The sequence below is a fragment of the Panulirus ornatus genome, chromosome 15, assembly GCF_036320965.1.
Source record: "Panulirus ornatus isolate Po-2019 chromosome 15, ASM3632096v1, whole genome shotgun sequence".
Classification (NCBI taxonomy): domain Eukaryota; kingdom Metazoa; phylum Arthropoda; class Malacostraca; order Decapoda; family Palinuridae; genus Panulirus; species Panulirus ornatus.
The window spans coordinates 32,831,841-32,851,328 of NC_092238.1; the positions used below are offsets into that span (position 1 = coordinate 32,831,841).

A 19,488-nucleotide genomic window follows, 5' to 3' on the forward strand; every position below is an offset into this window, starting at 1 on the left:
CTCAGGTTAGATGGGAATAACATTATACAGTGTTGCCACGTTTAGAAGGTGAACTGGGAATAACATTATGCAGTGGTGCCACGTTTTTCAGGTCAAATGGGAATAAGAATTTTAGAGTAACAGTGAAAATTTAAAAAAAATAATATTTCGCTTGATATAAAGACAGAAAATGACTCCCACATGTACATACAGTCATACTTACGTATACATGAGTACAGAACCCCCATCCCCTTCTGTATAAATAGGTAAGTACATAACAGTCATAATAATGTATACAAACATACATACATACATAGTCATATACATATATCAATGCAGTTCAGTGCACTAATACGGTAATAACCACAGAGTGATATACATGTACACACAGTTATACACATACAGTGATATATATATATATATATATATATATATATATATATATATATATATATATATATATATATATATATATATATATATATAATACAGTAATACACATAGTGAAACATATACACACAACCATACACACGGATATGTATGTACACACAGTTAATCACACACAGTGAAATATATGTATACACACTCATATGCATACAGTGAAATACATGTACACACAGTCATACACACACACACACACAGTGATATACATGTACACACAATCATACGCACACACAGTGAAACATATATACACAACCACACACACACGCAGTGATATATATACATACACACAGTCATACACATACACACACAATGAACTGAAGTTGTGGTAGATATGACCACCAGGTAGAAACTTAACACACCTGTGTGATGGTAGAGACAAGCTTAAGAGGTGGGGATCCACGGGCTGTCCAAAGCTCCTCACATCCGGTACCAATACGTAATTACACACACACACACACACACACACACACACACAGAGTAGTGTATATACATTTCCAGAATCACCTGCTTTATGAATTTTCCTGCACATGGCTGTGCTATATAAATTTATGAGAGGCTATAAATAGCAGGCAGGTGTGTGTAATTGTCAGCTGTGATGACCTGTGGTATGTGGCCTTTCTGTCCGCCTGACACTGATAGCGACAGCTAAACCTGACAGCTGATACTGAGAGCTAAAACCCTGACAGTTGATACTGACAGCCGAATCTGACAGTTGATACTGACAGCTGATACAGACAGCTGATGCAGGCACCTGATACGGTGAGCCGAATCTGACAGCTGATGCAGACAGCTAACCCTGACAGCTGATACTGACAGCTAACCCTATGAGCTGATACAGACAGTCGAGACTGACAGCCCAGACTGACAGCTGATACTGACAGCTGATACTGACAGCCCAGACTGACAGCAGGATCTGACGTGCTTGTACCGCTTACAAAGAGGTGAATGGTGAACATTCTTGGTGCGACCATACCATTCAGTCTGTCTTGGGATCAGTACATTACACACACACACACACACACACACACACACTGCAGGGAGGAAAGTGGGAGGACAGTCAGTTCGACTGGCCCAAAATTCTTCTCGTCTGCGCAGCTGCTCCGATCACACATGGGAGTGCTTCGTCCTCGTGTGAAGTGCTGCTTACACAGCTAACAAGGTTCAGCTAACAAGGTTCTAGTCCTACTGACTTACTTGACCGGAGTCGGTCCTAAAGTAATTTGAGGTCACAACTCCTCCGGTCTCTCCTTAAAACTTAAACCCGACGCACACGAGCACTGTTGCTTCACTTTCCCTTCTTCTACAGGTATCACTTTCGTCTCTAAATACTGTGTTGGTAGGATGCTTCGACCATTTGGTTACACTATAGAGTACTTGGTGAGCTGCTCCATAGCCCATGGTTACTGTGTGGACGTCGGGAGGTCAAAAATGACCCTGTTGTCTGTTTCTTCCCTTACACCGCCAAGCTCTGGAACTTTTCACTTCCTCATGTCTCTCTCTTACGTTCTTGATCTGACCCTTACTAAAAAACTGGCTTTTTACACTTCTTCTGAGGCTCTTGGGTCATAAACTTGTCTATAACCGAGAACTTCAGCATCAAACACACACACACACACACACACACACACACACACACACACACACACACACACTACCAGAAAGCCTGTTTGGCCACCGCTCTTAAAGAAACACAAAGAACTTATAAAGAGGGTACAGAGGAGGGCAACGAGTCAAGAGGGGGTGAATGTCTGAGACAAATTAGAAACTTCAGATCAGCCCAAAACGGAAGAAAGACGAATAAGGAGTGACTTGATCAAAACATCAAAGTCTTTAAACCAGTTTAATGCAGACAACAGTAGACAATTCTTCGAAAGATGCAAAGACAGAATAACCACAGACTTGAATCAGAACAAAGAAGTTGATAGAAAAGATGTAAAGACGTATTTCTGTACTATAAGAATGGTGGATGAATCCAATGAACTGGATCATGACACTGTGAATGTGGGAAACATAGGAAAATAATTCAATTGGATGGGATCCCACGAGTGTCGAGAAACCCCTCCCTTTCCCCGTACACTATAGAGCATTTGATACGTGGCAGACCAAGTGGATCCAAACCGACTTGCTGATGAGAGACGCCAACTATAATGCAATCTGATCTTGATACAGTCAATAACAAAAGAGACAAAGGAATTAGATGAAACCAAGTGAATCATAAGGACTCTCCCTTGGACACAATAAGGAGTGGTGTGATAAACACAACATTGCTTGACGTCACTGATCATGGCACGAGTAAATTCTCGTTTGGAGTCTCGTAGTGAAGAGGTAAGACTGAGGACGGTGCAAAGGGCAGTGAGACACGCACCACCTACCGGGAAATGTGCTACAGGAACGTGTGGGGGGATAACAGAGATGCTCACAAGTCGACAACACTGTACCTAGCCTGGTGCCAAAGTCCCCTTCCACAGGAGAGAGAGAGATGAATGATAATGCAGACATATTTATCTTTTACCGCTGGCAAGTTATAGGACGAGTGTCTACGTGCTTGGATAATGATATGGTCAAGGAATTACTCTCACAACTTACGCTAGACCAGAGTGAGAATTGGATTCTTAGGCTTGGTTTCTTAAGCACAGAGGAGGCGCGAACAATTAACAGACCATGTCCAGAGCAGAGCAACAAATACAATGACTGAAATGAGACAGACGATTTACGGTGAGATGTTAGAGGTTGTAACTTTGTCCATTATGAGAGAGAGATGAGTAAAGGGTTGACTTGCTCACAACCTTGAAGTTTCGAAGGAAATTTCGTTCTGTCGGCAGTGAACAATGCTTCGAAATGTGTCTTGATAAAACCACCAGGGACCATAACAAAAAGAAAATAAACAAAAAATAAGTTTAAAAAATGTATATATGTATATTTTTTTCTTGTATCTGTGAAACAGATGAATGGAATACGAAATACAAATGCTGACGGTACAGCAAAATGTTCAACCTTTCAAACTGTATGGTACACAGAAGCGATTTTGGGGCCCCTCATTAAATTCAGACCTGTGGCCCGTCCTGTATAAAGAACCATCATCATTTACGTAGTTACATGAATAACTGAATAAACATAACAACAAATGCACAGTCACAATCATACACAGAAAGGAGACAAACCCACCCACCCACCACACACACACACACACACACACACACACACACACACACACACACACTCACGTGCACACACACACACACACACACACACACACACAGACACACACACACACACACACACACACGTGCGGGCTGGATCTCGTATTTTCTGAAAACCATCAAAGGAAGAGAATCCTTCCGGCACCTTTGTGCTGCTGTGGTGGTGGTGGTGAGGGTGTGGGGGTGAGGGTGTGGGGTGTGGGGGTGAGGGTGTGGGGGTGAGGGTGGTGGTGAGGGTGTGGTGGTGAGGGTGTGGTGAGGGTGTGGGGGTGAGGGTGTGGTGGTGAGGGTGTGGGGGTGAGGGAGGAGACAGTCCCCCGTGCAAGGGGGCAGGAGAGGGAGGGAGAGAGAGAGGGGTAAGAATCTACAATATATTGTGTATAACGAAAAATATAATATATTCACCACTGGTATGATAGGGACATGGAGGAAGAGGGGTGGAGGAGTGTGTGGGGAATGTAAGGGGGAGTTAGGGTAAGGGGGCGCCGACCCCAGAGACAGCCGGATGTACCTGGTTATCGAGTGTGGGGAGGTGGAGAGGAACCCAGATATAAACATCCAAATACCCAGGTTTGGGTCAGATGCGGAGAATTCTTACACCGAGATGATCAAATGGTGTTGTAAAGGGACGCTTGGGCGGGTGGGGGGAAGAAGGAAGGAGGGAATCTATTGGGGTAAATCACAAACTTCGATTGAAATCTCGGATACGTGTGTGTGTGTGTGTGTGTGTGTGTGTGTGTGTGTGTGTGTGTGTGTGTGTGTGTGTGTGTGTGTGTGTGTTGTATGGGTAATCTAATCAAGCGGCCGCGTCAAAGGCACTCACCGTATATCCTCAATGGTCCCAAAGGTCCGTATAGAAGGAGAGGGCCACATTCCACAGTACCCGACTCCACCTAGAGAGTGCAGTGAGGTGGGTGTGTATGCGTGTGTATTGCACGGGCGTCCTGGAATATCGTACCCACGTGAAACCCTGGACACCTGAACGGATCGAGGGTGAGTGAGACGACCTCAGATGCGTGAAGGAACTGTTGCTGTGAGTAGCCTACAGATGGCGCAGGGGCAGTCTATTTGGAGGGGAGTGGGAAGGGAAGCGATACGCTGGTGGCGTGTGTCTGGTGTGGACCCAAAAGGTTCGGACGCAAGTGTTGGGTTTGGTGAAAGGGTCAGATCGCGGGGGCTGAGGAGGATCACATAAGTTAAGAAGGGGTTCCAGAGCTTAGGTAGCGAGGGGGGGAAGAAGAAACAAATACCACAACCAAAGTGGGTTTGTTTTGAATTATGTTCGAGCGAGATCATTTCACGTGTGAGGACGGACAAGCCAATGGAGGTCGCTTCTCAAAGTGTTTCCAAAAGTCTTTTAAATCACTGAATGTTTTGTTCCTGGGACGTCACTCATACGTCTGTGATACCATTTCATCCAACGACGTACAGATGAAAAAAAAAAAAAACTAACCTGGAACACCTTCGTAGAGTAATTGGGTTGTTAGCATGGAAATTAAGCAAGAGCCTGCCCTGCCATCTATATGGAAAATTCTTCTTCATTTCGAAGAGCCATTCCTGATTTAAAATTGTTTTTTTTAAGCTTATATCACAGAGTAAACACCACACAGTCTGCCCCAACACTACACAGTCTGCCCCAACACTACACAGTCTGCCCCAACACCACACAGTCTGCCCCAACACTACACACTGTGCCCCAGGTGTAACACAACACACTCAAGTATGATCATACAAGTAGAGGGGCTTCGACCATCTTCTGTTTACTGAAGAAATTACTGCTACTCTCATTCGTTAACTGGTAAACAGAATATGTTGTTGGTAGGCTGGGCGAGGCAAGACATTGTATCACAACCCTGGTGGCCAGGTTGTGTGGGCCACGAGGCCATGTGGCAGCCCGAGTGGCCATGTAGCAGCCCGAGTGGCCAGGCTGTGTGGGCCACGAGGCCATGTAGCAGCCTGAGTGGCCAGGCTGTGTGGGCCACGAGGCCATGTAGCAGCCTGAGTGGCCAGGCTGTATGGGCCAAGTGGCCATGTAGCAGCCCGAGTGGCCAGGCTGTGTGGGCCAAGTGGCCTTACAAAGGTGGCAGCTAAGGTGTTAAGAGTCTCCTGCTTATTCATAACAACAGCAAGTAATTGATCGTGCGTTCCAACGAGAGCAGCTGCTGCTGGAACGCACCGGCACCCAGGGCCTCCTCGACCCCTGGGGGCAAGACACGAACTCCATGGAACTTATATCAAGGTCATGTGGGAGACAGAAAGGTCGCTACCGGCCTTCGTCAGCGAGGTAACACCGGACCTTAGCGAGAAATCACCTTAAAGGCAGCAGCGGGAGGTGTGAGCGAGCAGGGCTTCCCTCCACACCTACACACACACTCACCGACCACGAAGTGTGCCACCTCCTCAAACACGTCCGTAATTTCCCCTGTCTCCTGATGCCTTCGCTTCGGCTCTCACGTCTCCCCTCCTTCGAAGTCCTGACGCCGACGGAACGCGCCTGGAGACTGAAGCCCCATCTCAGGGGGAATAGAACGTCTCAGCGTTCGTGAACGTTGCGTTCCACATATCCGTCCAAAGCTTGAGATATGCGAGGTGTTCCTCACTCCGACACACCACGCCTCCCTCCTCCCTCACGCCCTCACTCACGTAAATCTCATGAAAAAAATGATAAGGAAATGGTAAAACTTTCCCTGCAACTTTTCGTAGCGTCCGCTGATGGATGGAAACCTCGCGGGTGTAAAGTTCGCGTTGGAATACACCAGCGACTTCACCGAGTATTGTCGAAATATTCGAATATTCTGAGGGAGGGTCTTCATTTGCCCGCCTTCCACATACAGTGAGTAGCGACCTGGTACGGACGTGTGTGTGTGTGTGTGTGTGTGTGTGTGTCAACATACAAGCGCATGCGTCGTGGAGTACACACACTCGTGTGAAGCTGATTGGATGAGGTTATGGTTGACTAGAACTTAAAAGCGATGAATGAGAGTGAGATTGAGATGCATCGAGAACATAAAAGAGTTTCTTTTTTTTTTTATTACGTAGATTGTATAGAAACAGAAACACGATGACACACACACACAAAAAAAAAAAAATACGTAAAGGAATTAAGCCTTTGGTCTTCCTCTAACTGGCAAGGGTTTTTAAGGTCAGGCCATCATAAATTAAGGTCATGGGGGGTCGTTCTCAAGGGTAGTAGTAACGTCTACCCTTGTGCTCAAGGTCAGAACCGTTGGAGTGTAGGGGGTTGGGTTGGGTTGGGGGAGGAGAATAAAGTCGTGCTCAAGGGTCGTACGGTCGTGTTCAAGGGTCGTACAGTTATGCTCAAGCACGCCCACTAGGCTGTTTTCCCCCCCGAGTGCATGACTGACTTAATTACATGTCTGTTCTAATGCAAAGGCGTTCTACAATTTCATGCACCTATTTTTCCCTCTGCAGTTCAATTGTTTTTCAAGTCTCTTCTCTTCTTCTTCTTCATCTTCTTCTTCTTCTTCTTCTTCGTCGTCGTCTTCTTCTTCTTCTTCTTCTTCGTCGTCGTCGTCTTCTTCTTCGTGTCCTTCATCAGCGGGAGAAAGACTGACGAATTTGCCTTTGCGTGTAGAGGAAAAGGTGACACACACACACAAACACAGGAACACCCCCTCACCCACAAGGGAACAAAGTCAAAGCAAAATTAACCCCAGAGATCCCCAGGAACAGATGACGCCCCCCCAGAGGCTTCCTTGTGACCATCCGCTATTTGCCTCAGACAGACAGACAGACAGAAAGACAGACAGACAGACAGACAGAAAGACAGACAGACTGAGACAGACTGATGAAAGGCTGGGTGTGTATATATATGTCTGTGTACACCTATGGCTAAGAGACGAATGTAAAACCCTACCCCGTAACACACCCCCCCAACACTAACACAGCCGGGGAGAAGGTACATAAATTCACTGGGGAAACAAAAACAGAAAACAAATACAGAACCGAGTGGAAATATTTGACCCCAGCTGGCGGAGCAACACTGGTCCGACTGCAACACAAACACAGCAACACTCAGGAAACACTTGAGACCGTCTTGCAAACACAAGTCACGAGCCAGTGTACCTCTGAGGCCCGGCGTGGCGACACAGACACACCCACCTGCAGGGGACTGAGTCCCGTCATTTCTTTCCCCCACGTTAAGATAAATACAAAGTCATTGTCACTTGTAAGCTTGACGTTAAATTAGTATGTGTGATGATTAAGAGGCAACAATATGGCAGTGTGTGTGTGTGTGTGTGTGTGTGTGTGTGTGTGGCCGTGGCAGTCCAATGTGTCTTCCTAAATATATTTTCGAGACAGCTTAAAAGCAGGGGAGGGAGTATACATAACCAATGACGTACGCTTCAACCAAGGAGACATACCTACTCGACCCTTAACTTGACCTACTCGTTCCCATTAACTTGAACTACTCGACCCTTTTGACTTGACCTACTCGTCCCCCTTAACTTGACCTACTCGTTCCCATTAACTTGACCTACTCGACCCTTTAACTTGACCTACTTGACCCTTAACTTGACCTACTCGTCCCCCTTAACTTGACCTACTCTACCCCTTAACTTGACCTACTCGTTCCCCTTAACTTGACCTACTCGACCCTTAACTTGACCTACTCGTCCCCCTTAACTTGACCTACTCGTTCCCCTTAACTTGACCTACTCTTCCTCCTTAATTTGACCTACTCGTCCCCCTTGATTTGACCAACTCGTCCCCTTTAACTTGACCTACTCGACCCCTTAACTGACCTACTCGACCCTTAACTTGACCAACTCGACCCCTTAACTTGACCTACTCGTTCCCCTTAATTTGACCTACTCGTCCCCTTTAACTTGACCTACTCGTCCCCCTTAACTTGACCTACTCTTCCTCCTTAATTTGACCTACTCGTCCCCCTTAACTTGACCCCACTCGTCCCCCTTGATTTGACCAACTCGTCCCCTTTAACTTGACCTACTCGCCCCCTTAACTTGACCCCACTCGTCCCCCTTAACTTGACCCCACTCGTCCCCCTTAACTTGACCCCACTCGTCCCCCTTAACTTGACCCCACTCGTCCCCCTTAACTTGACCTACTCGCCCCCTTAACTTGACCTACTCGTCCCCCTTAACTTGACCTACTCGTCCCCTTAATTTGACGTACTCGACCCTTAACTTGAACTACTCGACCCCCTTAACTTGACCTACTCGCCCCCCTTAACTTGACCTACTCGACCCCCTTAACTTGACCTACTCGCCCCTCTTAATTTGACCTAATCGTCCCCCTTTATTTGACCTACTCGTCCCCCTTGATTTGACCTTCTCGCCCCCTTAACTTGACCTACTCGTCCCCCTTAACTTGACCTACTCGTTTCCCTTTAACTTGCCCTACTCGACCCCTTAATTTGACCTACTCGCCCCCCTTAACTTGACCTACTCGTTCCCCTTTAACTTGCCCTACTCGACCCCTTAACTTGACCCATCCAACCTTACGTCTTTTTTCATTTTCAGAGAGAGAAAAGGAAGGTACATTAGGGAAATCTGGCCTTTTTTTTTCTTTTTTTGGTCCGGGGAAAAGTTTTGGTGGGAATGTTGTGTTGTTTCTGCCACAATAACACGCAGCTGCTGGAGGTATGTTGGTGTTGTCTCTGCCTAGATAACACCAGCTGCTGGAGGTATGTTGGTGTTGTTTCTGCCACAATAACACCAGCTGCTGGAGGTATGTTGGTGTTGTTTCTGCCACAATAACACGCAGCTGCTGGAGGTATGTTGGTGTTGTTTCTGCCACAATAACACCAGCTGCTGGAGGTATGTTGGTGTTGTTTCTGCCACAATAACACGCAGCTGCTGGAGGTATGTTGGCGTTGTTTCTGCCACAACAACACCAGCTGCTGGAGGTATGTTGGTGTTGTTTCTGCCACAATAACACCAGCTGCTGGAGGTATGTTGGCGTTGTTTCTGCCACAATAACACCAGCTGCTGGAGGTATGTTGGTGTTGTTTCTGCCACAATAACACGCAGCTGCTGGAGGTATGTTGGTGTTGTTTCTGCCACAACAACACCAGCTGCTGGAGGTATGTTGGCGTTGTTTCTGCCACAACAACACCAGCTGCTGGAGGTATGTTGGCGTTGTTTCTGCCACAATAACACCAGCTGCTGGAGGTATGTTGGCGTTGTTTCTGCCACAATAACACCAGCTGCTGGAGGTATGTTGGTGTTGTTTCTGCCACAATAACACCAGCTGCTGGAGGTATGTTTGTGTTGTTTCTGCCACAATAACACCAGCTGCTGGAAGTATGTGTCGTCAACAAACCCAGCTGATCTCCCCATCTTAGTGCCACCTTCGAGATCTATATCTCCAGCGTTACGTCTATGGTAATGATGAAGGGTTGGGTTAGTTATCTGTACATAATCGGTCCTAACACCTTCCTGAGACGCGATCAGCCATGATCTTCGATCAAAAAGGCAAAAAGGCCTCGTTGCTCCCGCCGTGGTAGGGGGAGAGAGAGAGAGAGAGAGAGAGAGAGAGAGAGAGAGAGAGAGAGAGAGAGAGAGAGAGAGAGAGAGAGAGAGAGAGAGACGATATTTGCTAATGAGGCTGTTGGTCGTTTGTCCTTGACGAAACACACACACACACACACACACACACACACACATTTTTGTACATATTGGTGTAAAAAGAACAGGAGGAAAATGGTTATAAGTGGAAAGGGAAAACATTTCTTCCTAATTCGTTCAACTTGCGCTGAGGGACCGATTCTTGACCAACGCCTCTGTCGTCTAGAGCGAGACGAAAATGTCGCCCAGGACACAGCACTTAAACCTCCCCCTCCCTCCTCTCCCTCCTCCCTCCTCTGTTGGAGGCGTAACCACCTCCACCATCACCTCCACCACCACACCACCACCACCACCAGTGAGGGGAGGGATAGAGGCAGAGTCCGATGGTGAGGGAGCTGTGGGAACACCTCACCAACATCAATCTTGTCATCCATTTTTCACAGCCAAGGTAATACTGGGTCTGGCACATCCTCTCTCTCTCTCTCTCTCTCTCTCTCTCTCTCTCTCTCTCTCTCTCTCTCTCTCTCTCTCTCTCTCACCCGTACCTAAATTCCACAGACCACTCCCCGGTTTTAATCTGTACCGCTTCATAACCCTTGGTTTAGCTTACTGACAGCACGTGCCGTCGCCCCCTTATATACCCCATGGACCTAATTCATCTTATCCAAAACACGCTTCTTGCTCTCCTGAAAATAGCCCCCCGATGCCCCAAAGCCTCCATCATCCTTACCCTCCACCTCCTCGGTCTCTCCCTCCTTCCCTCCAGCTCCATCCGTTTACGAAACAGAGACCCTTCAGTCACTCCTCCCTCCTGCTCTCCATATGCCAACATCAGCACAACCTCCAACCAATCATCATCAGAGAAGATTAATTAATGATGAGGGCTTCCTCATCCGTCACCCGGAGGCTATGAAGATAGCTCGGAAATTTCCTTACGACACCAGCTGCTGGGACAACTGCTTTCTGGAATAAGATGTTCTTGTTGGCAACAGCTCCGGGTCGATACACCACCTCTTTCCAACAGATCTTGGCTGTTGTCCTTAAGGCCACAGGTAAACCGAATTAAACTGGCGTCCTCAAACACCTTTTGAACTTGTCATTCACCTCTTCTGATATGTGAACGTGGTCATGTATAACCTTTTCCCTCTGGATCAGTTAGGTTGATAATTCTACTCTGTAACAGACGATTTACTCCTTATGAATCATAGAAAACTTGGGGGTATCTTCTGATCCCATTATTCTTTCCAAGGCTTCGCTTTCCCTCCTTCCTCACCGTGATGTATTTGTCTCTCGTCTTCCTCTACTTTCCATATGCTAGCTGGCTGCAGCGCCATCTATAAACTACATTCCAACACTCTTGTGCTTTTCGACATCTGATATTGAACCATACATCTTTCATTTTTTTTTTTCAAGCCTTTCCTCTCTACCTAAAGCCAATAATTTACGTGCTCGAACCCCCTGTAAATTTCATAGAAAACCATCCATAAAGATAGCCAGTGCTTTGTTTATAGAGCCCCCGTTTTCCCCCGTTTATTCTGTGCAGTTTCAGGTTTCTTTTCTGATTTCCCTCTTCCACGTCTTCATTAACCATACAGCCAGACCCCTCCATCGCATGACCACTCTACCCATCTGATGCTTCCATGTGTGTGTGTGTGTGTGTGTGTGTGTGGATATAGTGGTAGAGACGTTGGCGTAACGCACCCTCTCGTTGCTAAGTGACCGGTTCAAACACGTCGTCTGCCACTACGTCACCTGACGCACAGCTTCTCCCGCGACGTCATGGGGCAAAAAAAGTCCCGCGATATATCGGAAGTCCCAGGACGCGCTGGGGGAAAGTTTGTACCAGGCCGTCTGTCGTTGCCTGTCCACGCAAAGAGTTTCCAACACCTTCCACCAGGCGGGTCACGAGACGTGTGGTCTTTCGAAAAGATACAAAAACTATTGACATTTATTCCAACGTGAAGACACGAATTATATATATATATATATATATATATATATATATATATATATATATATATATATATATATATATATTCCTATGAGTCCACGGGGAAAATGAAACACGAAAAGTTCCCAAGTGCACTTTCGTGTAATAATCACATCATCAAGGGAGACACAAGAGAGAAATATAACAGTCAGTTGATATACATCGAAGAGACGAAGCTATATACACCGAGAGAGAGAGAGAGAGAGAGAGAGAGAGAGAGAGAGAGAGAGAGAGAGAGAGAGAGAGAGAGAGAGAGAGAGAGAGAGAGAGAGAGAACGTATGCATATCTGAATCATATATCCTATTCATGAATGTAAGATATGCAATGCCCAACTATGAATCGTGAATCTGTACATCAAACTTAAACTTGATAAAGTTACAGGCTATGTAAAGTTACAGGCTATGTAAAGTTACAGGCTATGTAAAGTTACAGGCTATGTTAAGTTATTTATATGTAAAGTTACAGGCTATGTAAAGTTACAGGCTATGTAAAGTTACAGGCTATGTTAAGTTATTTATATGTAAAGTTACAGGCTATGTAAAGTTACAGGCTACGTAAAGTTACAGGCTACGTAAAGTCTTGAGCATAAAGCCGTTTCTTTCTTTACCATTCGTTTCCTTGGGCGAGAGATACATGGACGTGATCATTATTCAGGTGGTGTGAACACACTCGACCAGGTCGCTCAGCTTTCAAAATCTCATGTGAAACATTTCACATCTGGTTGCCCAGTGTCAGCCTACCCACCAAAATCATAATGAGGTCAAAATCATCATTTTTTTTCCCTTTTTCTTTGCATATTTACTTCGTCGGGAGAACAGTTTAGTGTTGGTAATTAGAACATCCTAGGCCGTGGTGATATAAGTGAACTGCTACAGTGGACAGGACACTGACATAGAACCAGTTCGTTATGATAACACTGAACACTGAACACAAGTTGAACAAGTCCGTGTCACGCCCAGGGAACATCACATCCCGATCAATATTGGAGATTTAAAACCGCTAAGACAAATGGTCAGATATTCACACTTCAGTCTGGCATTACGTTTGATCTATCTACCGGCAAATGTGGCCACAAGACGTATAATTCTCGAGGCGAAATTTCTGCCATTAAATCTAATTTACGGGTTGGGTTGGTATTCCCAGCAGGCGATGAGGATGAATTTGCTGGGAGGTGGTGTGTGTGTGTGTGTGAAGGGGGAGGTCACGCCACGCCACCAGAGCGCACTACACCCGCTACGACTTCATCGTGAAATGGGGTTTCCTTGATGCGAAGCGGCTTCGCGACATCGCGCGTAGCGCAAACCTCTCTCTCTCTCTCTCTCTCTCTCTCTCTCTCTCTCTCTCTCTCTCTCTCTCTCTCTCTCTCCCTCTCTCTTCTCTCTCTCTCTCTCTCTTAATTGCTCGTAACGACACGATCGTCCGGGATCTTCTTACTGACTGCCTATTATCCGGAGCGACGGACGGGTGCTGGGTCGCGTGGGACACTTCTGTTAAAGTCGAGTCGCGGACCTCCCCTCGTCTGGGTCGTAAATAATTCAGCTGGGGTGAAAGGGATCGTCGTTGAAGTGCATATAAACATATATTCTGGCTAAGAACAAGGAAGGTGGTGTGTATGAATGGAATATAAAAAAAAAAAACATTCTTGTATTAAAGATGTGTCTAAGTCCCTGGAACTGTATCGGTCCAACACAGCCACACAGTTTTCCATGAAACGACACAGCCTAGCTTAACCTCACTGCTCTGTATAGCTGCAGTGGCTGGCTCTTCCTCCACTTCTGCGTCAGCCAGGGTAACACTAAGGGCCTCCCCCGCCTTACCTACTCCTCTCTTTTATCACTCACCCTCAACCACGGCTTTCTGTGCACCGTGAGGTGACGGAGGTGCCACACCTCTGTTCCTCACAGTGAATAATTCAACCGCGCTGCTCTCGAGAGCCCTCTGTTTACATCCCGGTCGCTAAGTTATGGACCCGCAGCACACACGAGTAGCAGCTGCTTCCCGTGGTTTCCGTGTGGAGACCGAGCCACACGAGGATTGACCGTAAGGATGCCTCCTCCTTCCTTTACCCGTATGGCGAAACTGTGGAATTTCTTCTCCTTCTCTGGTCTTTTATTCTAATAACCTTGCCACTTTGAAGAGTCAGGTCTTCAAAGACACGAGAAGCTTGAATTATTAATATTATCAATTATCATTATCATTATCATTATTATTATTATTATCATTATTGTTATTATCATTATTATTATTATTATTATTATTATCATTATCATTATTATTATCATTATTATTATCATTATTATTTTTATTATCATTATTATTATTATCATTACTATTATTATCATTCTCTTTATCGTAGTTAGTTTTTCTCTAACGCGGGATGGCCACGATTAGGTCATGTCTTTGCCTATGCAACGTACTGACTGATGATTATGGAGACTTTTTCCGCAACCCAAGCGATCTGTCCACCTCTTATCGTCTCCAAGGTAGTGGGTCAAGTACATACAGACCTGACCCTTCGGCTGGAGTTTACTTTGCCTAACTGGGGGAGGTCCCCAACCCTTTGCCCTGCAGGTCAGCGCTGGTCGAGGTGGCTGGCTGGCCGTGTTCCTGAATGAGACTTCGACACTTGGACACACGACCTAAGTGCCCAACCTACTTACTCACCGAGGAACTGCACTGGAAATATATCAGCACCTTTACAAAGACATTAGAAAGTGGATATAGCGAGCTATAGTAAATACAACAATCATGACAGAGAGAATAACAAAAAAAGAACATGGCATGACAGATCTATTTCAATGCAGTCATGAAATTACACTTCACTTAATAGACTGCGTGCGTGTAGTTTACTCAAGTTAAGCTTTGCTCCTTCCCCTTGAGCACGAGGGTTTCGATTCTCGACTATGATGGTTCGATCCTTGAGCACGACAGTTCGATCATCCTTGTGCACGACAGTTTAATCACAGAGCATAAAGGTTCGATCCTTGAGTAAGACGGTTCGACCCTTGAATACGAGAGTTCGACCCTTGTGCACGACAGTTTAATCACAAAGCATGAGGGTTCGATCCTTGAGTAAGACGGTTCGACCCTTGAACACGAGAGTTCGATCGCTGAAGACAACACTTCCATCCTTGAGCACAAGGGTTTGGCCCTCGAGTAAGACGGTACGATCCTTGAGCACGACGGTACGACTCTTGGGGTATTATGGTCTTCCCTTTTAGTGGTCAGGTCAAAGGGACAGACCATCGCACAGTCGTGCACAAGGGCACATCAACACAATCTGGTGCAAGGCACGAGAAACACCAGTTTGAACGAGAGGAACCCATTAAAACCATTAACGAATCACGTTCATCACCTGCTAACAACACATTACGAAAACCTGTGATTCCAGCACACGACCTCCTCCACCGTCAGGACGTGTGAGGTAACTACAGTGTGGTGTTGTCCCCCTCCCTCCTCACTCAGATTAAAGAGTCAGAACGTAAGATTAAAGATCTGAGACAACGACTCTAGAATTATGAACCTAGACGGGGCCTTTGCTGGTGGTGGTGGAGGAGGTTGGGTGGCTGGCGCCGGCCCTCGGCCCTCAGGGGCGTCACGCTAGCGACAGGGACCGTCAGGGAGTGAGGGTGTGCGTGTGGTGTCACGGAGAGCCGAGGTATGTCGTCAAGGTGGGACGATGTAAGTCCTCCTCATCACCAGAGAGGTTAAGGACGGAGCAGGTAAGGTAGGTCGGGCCTCGCCATCAACAGAGCAGTCAACGTGCTATAACCTACTGACTTTGGGAAGGAGTGAAGTTACTGGTGAGTGGTACGAGTGTGGAGGAATTAAAACAGACATGGATTCACTCGTAAAGATGTGGAATAAAAACTAAAAACAGAATCATTAATGTAAATGAAAGGAAGATACTTGCTCAGGAGGAATTATATATATACATAAACAAGTGAAAGGCATAAAAATGAAGGTTTCATGTGTCGTCTAAAAGTCGCCTACAAAAGTGGATAGAAAATGCCCCTGGCAAGAGAATTACCATCCCATTTTGGAACATGATCAGATGAAGAGAACAATGCGCTCTTTACGGACGAAACTGTTGGTTAATGGGTGGAGACAATGGGAAATGTATCGTATTGTATTATCTGACACCAAGCCAACTACAGTGAAGAGAACTGGGAAGAACAATACGTTCAGTGACTCTGACGTCATTCTGTTCTTAAAGCTTATGAATAACATATGTCTCTCATCACTTTACGGCGGGACATCTATTAATTCTAAACATCAGATGTTATGAGAGATGTAAAAAGTGCTATTCCTGAGACTTGAAGAATTCCTACGACAAAGGTCTGTCATGTAGGGCAGGCAGCCATTTCTTCAGAGATAATGCCCGTGAAGTCCTGGGGAACCTATTCAGTCTATAGCCAATGTTGAGACTTAATAACCTAATATCACATGCTAATGACACTTGGTTACGGGACACGTATATATGTCTGGTTATGATGATGAGGATGCGATGTATCTAAAGTGTCGACTGACCACCCCAACAGCTCCTGTTCACTGTAGATAAAGCTACGATATTTTTTTGTCTCTCTCTCTTAGTTGTTGTTGTGGAAACGGGAGACGAAGAGGAATACTGGAGTGTGTTTCTACGGGTGTGGGATCACGAGAAGGTTAAGGGGGAAAAAATGTGAGAAGAGTTAAAGACGTGATTTCAAGTGTTCTAAGCCAGTCAGTCCATTGTGACTAGATAATGAAAGAAAGAAATATGGAAGAGAAAACGATTGCACTATGTAAATGAAACTACGAACGAAGTGTTCGCTTAGGAAAGCAGAATGTACAAAAATACTTAAATCTGGTGACTGTAACACAGATGAAAATGAAATAAGAGAAAAGAGATAAGTAGAAAAGAACTGACAAATAATTCTGTGGCTGGTCGTCAAAGCCATCAACATCCCGAGAGAGATACATATATTCTCTTACCTCAGAAGCAAAACATGTGTCCCACACAGACATCCTCAAGTGGGTAAGGTGCTGAAGAGATAACATCTCTGTAAAAAAAAAAAACTTATATACAATAAGATGTTTGAGCTGTTGGTTTGAGAAGTCATCCCAGTAAACAAATTCAGTCAGATTTAGAAATGAATGAAGTCATCATAACAGATTTATAAATGAATGAAGTCATCATAACAGATTTATAGATGAATGAAGTCATCATAACAGATTTATAAATGAATGAAGTCATCATAACAGATTTTATAAATGAATGAAGTCATCATAACAGATTTATAAATGAATGAAGTCATCATAACAGATTTATAAATGAATGAAGTCATCATAACAGATTTTATAAATGAATGAAGTCATCATAACAGATTTATAAATGAATGAAGTCATCATAACAGATTTTATAAATGAATGAAGTCATCATAACAGATTTATAAATGAATGAAGTCATCATAACAGATTTATAAATGAATGAAGTCATCATAACAGATTTATAAATGAATGAAGTCATCATAACAGATTTATAAATGAATGAAGTCATCGTAACACGTCCTGCTGTAGCATAGTATGATGGAAATTCAATTTTCTCGTCTGAGGTCCAGATGGTAAAGGATTTTCTTGGTTTCTATGGCAAAAAAAAAAAACTTTTAGCCATTAAGAAGATTTCACAGAAGAGATGTTTTCCATTGTTCTGTGTATGACAAACGTGATATGTTCTTTCAACTTTAAAACCCTCAAGGGAAATGAGAAGCGTTTCTACAGAGAAGTAATAAAGGTATTTGCCGTTTGACCTTATTAAAATCATCATACCAAGTTCCTTATACATGGAGTGTACATTGTCACTTATACCCTCCGGGTATGTGGAGTATACCCTTCGAGTATGTGGAGTATACCCCTCGAGTATGTGGAGTATACCCCTCGAATATGTTGAGTATACCCCTCGAGTATGTGGAGTATACCCCTCGAGTATGTGGAGTATACCCCTCGAGTATGTTGACTATACCCCTCGAGTATGTTGAGTATACCCCTCGAGTATGTTGAGTATATCCCTCGAGTATGTGGAGTATACCCCTTGAGTATATGGAGTATACCCCTCGAGTATTTGGAGTATATCCCTCGAGTATGTGGAGTATATCCCTCGATTATGTGGAGTATGTCCCTCAACCATGTGGAGTATACTCCTCGTACATGTGGAGTATATCCCTCAAGTATATGGAGTATACTCCAGGAGTATGTGGAGTATACCCCTCGAGTATGTGGAGTATATCCTTCCAGTATCTGGAAAGGTATATATTTACCCAGGGGGAGGATGCGGTAACACTCAGCTGATTTCGCTCTTAATTATTAACAAGGTTAGGTAAAGGAAGGTGGAGGTGGGTGTGGGTGTGGATACTGAGTAACTGTATGATTAATCTCAAGGAATCTAAATGGAGAGAGAGAGAGAGAGAGAGAGAGAGAGAGAGAGAGAGAGAGAGAGAGAGAGAGAGAGAGAGAGAGAGAGAGAGAGAGTATATATCTACCTCCATGACCAACCAATAACATTACCCACACACCACCGCCATGGGGTTACTAACACACACACACACACACACACACACACGAGCCACGTCTGCTCGTGGTCGTGAGCAAGACTGCCTATATGTGGTGAGGGAATGTGTGGAGGCACTTGGCCGGCCGCTTCAACTATTGTCCAACCGATCAGCGAGAGGAAGGCCTAAGTCCAATCATGTGGAAGACGGCAAAATGTCTTGCCTACGTCGGGAAAATCGCGATGACTTGTGTGCCAATCTTTCTCAAAAGTGTAGTCGACAGAATGTTGGAAAAAAAGGTAATCAGACAGTAAATCGTTGACGACCTGCAAGCGAGACACGACGCAGATGGGAAAATAACACAGATCTTAGGATAAGGTCATGAAACTGACCTCATCCACCTCTGTGATAGACAGGGGTTAGATGGGTGGCCTGTGTAGTCTTGGATGACCAGAAAGCCTTTGACACTATCACCCACCGGAGGTGGATAAGGAAGCTTAAGTATCTAAATCCACACGGACGAATGAGGGGAAGACTCCCGCGGTGGCTTAGTAAATAAAGAACAAAAATATTCCATCTGAGTATTGGCTCGTTGTCTATGTGAGACATCTACTAGTCTCAACACAGCTGCTAGGGGGCACCCAAGTGTCCAAAGACGGGTGTCATCGCCTCACCCAACGCGGAAGACATGTAACGCGTGAGTAAAGGAAGCAAGGCCATCATTCACCATCAGTAATTACCTTTTAGAGTAACAGTGACTTGCCCACGCAGCCACCACGCACTCCCAGCCTTC

The 19,488-nt window shown here is 45.3% G+C and overlaps 1 protein-coding gene across 2 annotated transcripts in view; it reads right to left on the minus strand.

The window, feature by feature from the left end:
- CRIF (growth arrest and DNA damage-inducible proteins-interacting protein CRIF) overlaps window positions 1–19,488 on the minus strand; it is a 202,242-nt gene that overhangs the window by 95,662 nt on the left and 87,092 nt on the right. The window contains exon 2 of one of the 2 annotated variants that reach the window (XM_071670745.1): window positions 17,143–17,210. In XM_071670745.1, coding sequence (XP_071526846.1) covers window positions 17,143–17,208 — 66 coding nt within the window. In that variant the 5' untranslated portion in view covers window positions 17,209–17,210. Of the gene's footprint in view, window positions 1–17,142; window positions 17,211–19,488 lie in introns of those variants that run through there. The other variant, XM_071670747.1, reaches the window with a different exon arrangement.